At 34.3% G+C, this 9,624-nt stretch overlaps 2 protein-coding genes across 2 annotated transcripts in view; both read right to left on the minus strand.

Moving 5' to 3' along the window:
* The window catches only part of LOC119688692, a 16,057-nt gene extending 13,960 nt beyond the window's left edge, over window positions 1-2,097 (minus strand). Inside the window, exon 1 of the mRNA XM_038103358.1 lies at window positions 40-2,097. Coding sequence (XP_037959286.1) covers window positions 40-2,097 — 2,058 coding nt within the window. The remainder of the gene's footprint in view (window positions 1-39) is intronic.
* Window positions 2,098-2,136: 39 nt separating this feature from the next.
* Window positions 2,137-4,539, minus strand: LOC119688693. The gene has a single exon (XM_038103359.1). The coding sequence runs from the start codon at window positions 4,537-4,539 to the stop codon at window positions 2,137-2,139; it is 2,403 nt and encodes an 800-aa protein (XP_037959287.1).
* Window positions 4,540-9,624: the final 5,085 nt, after the last annotated feature.

Here is a 9,624-nt window from a genome sequence, read left to right on the forward strand (position 1 = left end):
TGTTGGTCTGCTTCTTGTGCAGCGGACACAATGTTGAACCGTTGATCGAGCCATTATCTTTCCCTTGATGGGCCAAAATTGAAGTCGGATTTGTGACAATAATGCTTGTGCACCACAATGCATGTTTTTTCTATGAACATCAACGAAAACACTTTTCACAATTGGATCATTATATGGCAATACCATTGGATGTTTGGTATCATAAGCTATAAGTGATGATGAAAGTCGACCTCCGACTCTTAGAATTCCGTTACTATCTAAGAATGGACTTAAACTAGAGAGAGAACTAGTTTTGTGCACTGTGCCATTTGAGTGTAATTGCTGCAATTCTTCCCTGAAATCGCTTTGTTGTATTATACGTATGATTACTTGTAATGATGAGTTCAACTCGTCTGGACTTAATATTAAAGAGGTAGTGTGCCTGTTGTCTCTGCCTTTGGAGTATTTTACAAATCGTAGTGCGTATGCAATGATTCGTTGCAATCTTGCAAACGAGTTTCTATAATTGATCTTATAGATGAAATCTTCAGTAATGCTGGTGATTGCTGAAGTTACGATTGAAGGTTGTGTTGAGCGTTGCATTTCAAGCGCCCTTCTTTTGGTTTCAGAATGATCAGTTATAAGATGTTCCTGAGCAATTGGACTTGGCCATGATGATTCGCTTCCATATAAAAACAGTGGTCCAAAAAACCATATGTGACTGGAATGTAATTCCGTAGGTTGTAAACCCCTTGATAGGTGATCTGCTGGATTTAATTTGGACCTTACATGACGCCATTGGCTTGCATTAGATATTTCATGAATTCGTGCTACTCTATGTGCTACAAATGTTTGAAAAATATTTGAGTTAGAGTTGATCCAGTATAATACAACTTGTGAGTCTGTCCATAAAAAAGATTTGTGGTTATCGTATGCAAGATCTTGTTTAACCTTCGCTAACAGTTGGGCTCCCAGAAGTGCTGCACACAATTCTAATCGTGGAATTGTTTGCCTTTTTAATGGCGCTACTCTTGATTTTGAGCAAAGTAGCCGTACTATGATTGTACCTGTTTTTAGAATTGCTCTTACATAGATTGCTGCTCCATATGCCTTTTCAGATGCATCTACAAAACAATGTAATTGAATATCTAATGGAATTTCATGGTTAAAAACATGTCTCGGAATGATCATATTATTAATTTCTTGCAGTCTTGACCGAAACTTAACCCATTCGGCTTCATATTCATGAGGTAACGGATCATCCCAGGTTGTCTTTAATTCCCAAATTCGTTGAACAAATATTTTTGCTGTGACTATGATTGGTGCTACCAATCCTAATGGGTCATAAACTCTTGCTAAGTCTGAAGCTACTGAACGCTTAGTAAAAGTTGTACATGGTGTTATACTTGTTGTTATGCACAAATTATCAAGCTGTGGTGTCCAAATCATTCCCAAAGTCTTAGCTGTTTTGAACGAACAAGTAGAAATATCCCAACAGACTTCTTGATCATGTGGTGAAATGTTTTGTAGCAATTGTGGGTGATTAGCGTACCATTTTCTTGGCTTAAAACCATATGATTTCAAAATGTTAATTAGTTGTTCTTGAATCACCTTAGCCTCTATCAGACTGTTAGAACCACATAATCCATCATCGACATAGAAATCTCTTCGTAGGGTCTCTGCTCCAAATGGATAAGTACCAGAACTTTCTCTTGCTAAAGTTTGTAAACATTTGGTAGCTAAGTATGGAGCTGATCGAGTCCCATATGTCATAGTTTTTAGTTTATAAAATCGTAGCGGCTCTTGTGGATTATTTCTCCAAATGATTAATTGTAGCATTTGATCTTCTGGGTGAATAAGTATTTGCCTATACATTTTCTCAATGTCCGTTGTGAAAGCGTATCTTGGAATTCTGAATCGTAATAATATTGAGAATAGATCGCTCTGTACCACAGGACCAGTATGCATAATGTCATTCAATGATTGACCTGATGAAGTTTTACTAGATGCATCAAACACAACACGTAATTTTGTCGTGGTGCTATCTGGTTTTATCACGCAATGATGAGGAATGAAATAATGTGAGGCCATGATGTCATCAGGTTGAATTTCTTCCATGTGACCGAGATCTTTATACTCAGTTATAAACTGCACGTATTATGTCCTTAATGCTTCATTTTTTGACAGCCGTCGTTCAAGAGAGAAAAATCTGCGTTGTGCAATTTCACTAGAGGATCCTAATGTTGATACACTGTCAATAAGTGGCAATTTCACAATAAATCTGCCTTCTTTAGTACGTTTCAAGTTTTCCACAAAATGAGTTTCATATAATTTTTCTTGATCAGACAGTAGTTTTGAATTTTGTGCTGATTCTTCAAGATCCCAAAATCGGACGAGAAGATTATTTAGCGAATCTTCTTCTTCGCTAAACATACAACAGACTGCGTCACCTTTTGCTGTTTCTGATAGTTTGCCACTTACAACCCATCCAAGAGTAGTATTCTGGAGTATTGGTTTGTCGACTCCCAATTGGATTTGCCCTGACGTTAAGAGATGTGGATAAAATTCAGCTCCTAATAATACGTCTATTTTTTGTGGCTCATTGAAGTTAGGATCAGCTAATGTAATATTTTTTGGAATGTTCCATGAACTGATATTGACACATTGTGTTGGTTGTGGAGCAATAATATGTGGTAACACAAATGCTTCTAAATTTGTATTGAAATTGCTATTCATTGATTTAAAGACAGTGCTGATTCTTTGACGAGCACCCTTTGTGGTGTTACCAACTCCATTTATACGCATTGATGTTGCTTTTGGAGTTATTCCTAGTCGATGAGCTACCCTCTCGGTCATTAAATTAACTTGAGAACCTGAGTCTAATAATGCTCTACATTGAATTTCTTGGCCGTTACGTGCCAATAATCTTATAGTTGCTGTTCCTAAGAATACATATTGCTGTTCATTGTGCCTTCTTGCAATAGTTAATGATGCTTGATGATCAACGCTTAAACCTGTGCTTACATTGCGTTGAGTATTGTTCGACTTTGGTATTGTTGTATGTTTTTCAGTGCCATTAACCCATGAGTTTACATGTAGTAAAGAGTTGTGTTTTTGATTACATTTGATACAATTGCCTGATTTACAGTTGTATGCTATATGACCTGGTCGCAAACAGTTACGACATAAGTTTTGTTTTTTAACAAATTGTAGTCGTTCAAAAGTATTTGCTTGTAAGAACCCTTTGCATTGGTATATTTGATGTAAATCTTGCTTACAATATATGCATGATTGCCTGATTGATTTGTTGATTGTTGCGGTATTACATACCTTTACGTTATTATTGGTAGTACTCTTTTGGCCGATTGCTTCCAGAGTTTGAAAACGTGTTTCAATGAAACTTAGAAACCCTGTCATTGATTGTAATTCCTTTGGCCTTGCCAATGATTGCTCATACAACGTATGTGTAGTTGCATCCAGCTTCTTTGTTAATAAATGAAGGAGGAGTGGATCCCAATGAACTGTTTGAACATTTAAGTTATTTAATGCCAACAAACATTCATGTATGACATCATGTAGTGACTTTAGAGACATTGCAGTGCCAGAGCATTGAGGTTGTCCGAGCAGCCGTTGTATTAACATGGTTGTTAATATCCTCTTATTCCTGTATCTCTCCTGAAGTATCTTCCATGCTACGTCGTAACTATCATTGGTAGTTGGCAGATGTCTGATGAGCCTCTCTGCTTCTCCTGATAAATTATTTTTTAAAAACCACATCTTTTGTACCTTGGGTAGTGATTGGTTGTCTACCATTTGAGAGAACATATCATAAAATTGTGTCCATTTAAGATAATCTCCGCCAAATTGCGGTATAGACACCTTCGGTAATTGGATTGGATTGTTAGTTACCTCTGTTGTAACTACATGTGGTTGTTTTGTTATTATCAGCTCAGAAATTGAAATCAAAGTTTGTTGTATTAATTCCTCTAATTGTTGATAATCGTCTATATTGTAACCAATTGATAGTGGGTCACTAGCGATTTCCCATATATTAAAATTGAGTTCCTCAATTTCTTGCCACAACTTGTTGATTTTTATTTTGTATATTTCCAATGCAGTAAACGTGTTTGATCCCAAATCTCCTTGGACCTTCTCCAATAGTCGTTTTAATGATATTTTCATTCCCATTTGCTTGTTAATGAGACATGAAATTTCTGTTTGTTTAGATACTTGCGACTTCTTGCCGGGATTTGCTTCATCACTGAACTCCTGTAGTTGCTGAGTGAATCGAGCAATGTAGCATTCTGCTAAGTCTTTAGTTTTTAAATAATCCTCATTAGTAAAATATTCATGAGTGGTTTCGACATCTGACAACTCCCTGATACGGTTGTCATTTTCTTCAAATTCAGACCATATATTAGTTAAACGCCTTTTACGTTCTTCAAAGTAAGCTTTATTCAATTTCCTTTCTTTTGGATCCTTTTTGAAATTCGAAATCAATTTCTGGATTAATTGACCCAGTTGTTGCTGTTCGAGAATTAACCCCTCAAAAGTTTCCATATTTGTTTCCAGCAAATCAGGTACCTTGGTGCTTGTAATGTGTTCGCAGCTCACACTGTTGTGCTCTTGCTGTTTTATTGAAAGCTCACACTTGTTGTGCTTTTGCCTTTTATCTGCTTGAAGCTCACACTGTTGTGCTCTTGCTTCGACGCCTTAATAAAGTAGTACGTGATCGTGATCTTTGGTCACGTCCTTGATTTACGTCCTTGATCTACGTCGATCACGTCGGGGTCACCAAAATTTATGTATATTTAAAATACCTTAATCCTTATAATATTCAATAAGCACTTTAACTTATTGAATATTGCTTATTGGTTATAGAGTAAGCACTTGAAACTTACTCTATATAAAGCAGAATTAGGTTTGACGAGAATCAAAGAATAGATTTTATTGATTGATTACTTTCTTTATTGTTTCAATTTCTTTTATACAATTTTTGTGCAATAATTTTATTAATAATAATAATACCTCAGCAACGAATTAATTGGAACATTGTTAATAATGCAAAATGCAACGTTGCATATTTCACCGTTGCTCCAGTTAAGTTGTTGCCTCAGCTTAACATAAATATTCAAAATAAATTATTTCACAATTGCTAAATTGCTTAAAATATAAATTGAATGACACAATTTAACAATGCGAAATAATTTATTTATTACTTAATTTCTACCTTAACAATTGTTTTGCTAAATTCTTATCATTATCATTTAATAGTAAAGTTCAGGGCATATGCATGGAAAACGAAACCAGTTACTGAAAAGAAACACCTACTAAAATACGAGTACTACTAGGGTAAAAATCTTACATACAATATTTAAAAACAAAATTTACAGTGAAATGGTTTTACCGACATAACTTTAATTTAATAAAATTAAATGTCTATATAATATTAAGTTTATTCCATCTTTCATTTTACATCTGAACTGATTTATTTCTTTGATAACTAACACCGGCTTTCACACATAATACAAAATAAAAAGTGCTATTTCATAGCAAGTTTATGCTCTTAACTTTTTATTATTGTTACCTGTTTTAGTATATAAGATCAAGTGTGTAGTTGTCTATTGTAGAACTATATGTTCAATATTTATACATAAAATGTGACTGAAAGTAGATTGACATGCAATTCCATCTTTTTGCACCTTAAATAATCATCAGGTTGTGGGTTTTAATAGATATTAAAGAGATGTTTAAAATATCTACACTAATAAGAATATAACTGAATTCAATGATCATATATTAACAAATACAAATATTTACGAATATATAAGGGGAACCATCAGTTATATTTAAATAAATTGTTCGTATGAAACTACCAATTCTATTATTAAGTATCTTAATGAAAGAGAAAAGTATGAAAATTGCATAGAAAATAAAGTTAAACCAAGATTGATTAATTTTATTATAAAAGAGATATAAATATTTTCAGAATAGATATTCGAATATACAGACAAAAAAAATATTATTCTTTCTTTGCAAAAATATTCCACAATAAACAACGCTCCTATTATAAATAGGAAACTAGCATTAAGTAATAAAAGGTTTCAAGATATATTCTACTCTGCGATTTACATGCATCACTAACATCCCTTATAAACTAAGTAAATATTGGGTATGGAGTACCTTCTGCTCAAAAAGTACTCGGATTTTGTAAAGAAAACATACAAATTTAAATTTTATTCCAAATTTATTTTATCTCCTTCAAAATATGCTCCTTCTGAAGCGTAACACATATGCCAACGCTTACCCAATCTTCCATACACTTTTCGTAGGCCCGTGAAGGTATGGTTTTTAGTTCCTTCAGCGAATTCTCTTTTACCGATGTAATTGACTTAAAACGCTTACCATGAAGGGGCAATTTGAGTTTTGGGAACAGGAAAAAATCGCACGGATCCAGATTTGGCGAATATGGTGCATGAGCGATGACAGTGGTGCCGTGTTTGGTCAAAAAATCGCGTACAACAAGAATTTTCCATAGTAAAAATTGCTAAATGCACTTGAGGTAGTCTCACATTATCAGCTGCTGTAAACAAACAAATTGACAGATGGCGCTCAAATTTGTACCATATAGCAAGAAAGGGTGTACCAATAGGGTGGTCCAGAAAAACTAAAATACGATTTTTAATGAGCGCACGCCCTAGGAATATGCCATTGACCTTAAAAATGGTATTCCCAAAGTTTTGGAACAATAGGATTAAAAATGACGTTGCGCCACTCGAGCAAAGTTGGGTTTTCAGTACAAAAAACAGAAATTTTTCAATTCGAGGTCATTTTTTATCTTTGTTACTTGTTTCAACAGTTATTAATATATACTCATCTGATAGATAATTAAAATATCTTTTTAATAAGATACGGATGAGCAAAATCGGTTAAAAATTATGCGCAAAACACAATAATTAGTTGAGCGACTGTGCTCTGTTTTCTATTTCATAACTTTTAGCTGGCATGCACAATTACGTAATAGGTATATGCTACGATCTAGTTAATTATAAATAAAAAATTATAATTTCAAGAAAACCCATTTTTCAGTAATTAATATATTGTGTTTATTATGTTTTATAACATAAATCTGACTATGTGAAGGATAATTTTTATGATAATGATCGACTACTTGCACAACATATTGTTTTTCCTCTTCATATTTTGTCGAAATTGAATTATAATCCATCATAAGCCTAATTCCTCTTTCTATACAATCATTTATTATATGAAGTCTGGCACAGAATTCAAGTGCATCTCTATAATCTTGCGTCTCCATCCATGGCGAAGGATCGAAACTGATAAAACTATTAGATAGGCAAAAACGATCCAAGAAATTTGTTATTTCGTCGGTCACAAAATCAATAAGGTTCTTTGAGGAAAATAACTTCATTAGTGGGTTCCCACTCTTTATCTAACCAGAGATGGCTGAGAGCTTGGATCTATGACCGGTAACTCTACAGTTACTATCTGTGCAGATGGCTCAAAGATGGAAGGCGGTACGGGAGCAGGTATCTTCTCGAAAGATATGCAGATAAGACAGTGCTACCGAATCCCTGCTACTTACAGCGTCTTTCACGGCGAGATATATGCTAAAAGAGGTCAACATTAGACAAAAAAGTACAATTCGTCCTTCGAATCTACAAAAGCAATTGAATTTAAATTCCAAGATAGTATTAAAATGTCGCGGTTCACTGATGGGCATCCAACATCATAAGGTCTCTCTTTGTTGGGCATAGTACATTTCGAATATTTGTACATAGCAATATTGAAGGGAACGAACTAGCAGATGAGATGGCCAAAAGAGGTTCTGTACTGCATACAGGAGAGGCCGACCTCTCAATACATATACCGATATGTAAACTGTATAGGATAATAGAGGAAATCAATACGGTGACTAACAATTTATAAACTAACCGCGAAGACTGTAAGGTCGCTAGAATCTTATGGCCTAAGTTGGACAAAAATAAAACGAAAAGCATTTTAGGCTTCAACAAACCTGCAGTTCGTGTGCTTTCTGGAGTACTAAATGGGCACTGTGACATTGCGCCGATGCTCCAACGGTTGCGAGTTCTAACAAGTGGATTATGCAGGAGTTGCTAAGATGAAGAGGAGGTAAAATCTATCAACCACTTCCTGCATCTCTGTCAAGGACTTCAAACAAGGCTACTTTAACGTCTTAGGGATCCTTATTTTACTGGCGTGGAAGAGATAACGAAAGCAAACTTATCGGATCTCCTCAACTTCATCTGGAAAGCCAAATGGTTTAACAAGGATAACAAAGATTAGCAACTCGCATCTCCTGGTAAAATTTTTTGAGGGCATCCCAATGGGCAATATATGTCTCCGAGTAGAAGTGCTGACAACTGTTAGCACGTGCCTTCCGAACATAACCTAACCTAGTATGGGTTAAAATTTTCACACATATGCTCACCATAAAAATGTATATATCTCGTACAAATCATCCGAGTTATATGTAAATTGATCTCTCAAAATAAACATTTTTAGTAAGTACATGATTTTCGCCATCCATCGAGAATCTTAGATGGCACCTGGGCGCCACAGGAATCGTTCTGTCTGCGTTATCCCAATTTTGTTGAACTGTGACTAAAGATTCAGCTTCCATTTTGAGACAATTTCTTCATCGAATTTATTCCAATTAAAATCAATGGAATTTTTAGCCGCTCTTGCTTCGTTTGCTAAAAGGATACTAACTTCAGTCATACTCCCTGTACGACTATTTTCTCTTTACTTACGAAAAAATTCTTGTTTTGACTACATTTTCAATTCTACTTAAATGTCTATATAAATTATTAAGTAGAAATGTATTATTTTTATTTTTTATTTATGTTTCTTCCGTTTCTTGTAAACATTTGCGATTGCATTGTGCATGCCAGCTAAAAGGTATGAAATAGAAAACAGAGCACAGTCGCTCAACTAATTATTGTGTTTTGCGCATAACTTTTAACCGATTTTGCTCATCTGTATCTTTTTAAAAAGATATTTTAATTATCTATCAAACGAATATATTTTAATAACTGTTGAAACAAGTAACAAAGATAAAAAATGACCTTGAATTGAAAAATTTCTGTTTTTTGTACTGAAAACCCAACTTTGCTCGAGTGGCGCAACGTCATTTTTAATCCTATTGTTCCAAAACTTTGGGAATATCATTTTTAAGGTTAATGGCATATTCCTAGGGGGTGCGCTCATTCAAAACTTCATTTTTAATTTTCCCCCTTATAACGTGAGCCACCCTAGTGTACCAACATAAAAAAAAAGTTTTGAAAAACGTCTATTACTTAAGGGCTAGTTAACAAATAACAAAATACTTTTTGAAAAGAAGGTATTGAAGAGAATCATCAATATTAGCAAACTATTTTGAAGAAATTCTTAAATTTAGATATATACACCAACTCCATATAAAATACAGGAGAGAATATATTCAAAGCAAACCTAAAAAAAAGAGACATCAGGTCATGATTGAATATTTGGATCATTTGGATCACCGGATAGACAGCTTATGAGGAATTTCGCAATAGACAAAATTAAGATATTCATAAGGTTTGCTACAAGTTCTGGTGACATTAGCAGTAAGCGAAATTA

The sequence above is a fragment of the Teleopsis dalmanni genome, chromosome X, assembly GCF_002237135.1.
Source record: "Teleopsis dalmanni isolate 2A chromosome X, ASM223713v2, whole genome shotgun sequence".
Lineage (NCBI taxonomy): Eukaryota > Metazoa > Arthropoda > Insecta > Diptera > Diopsidae > Teleopsis > Teleopsis dalmanni.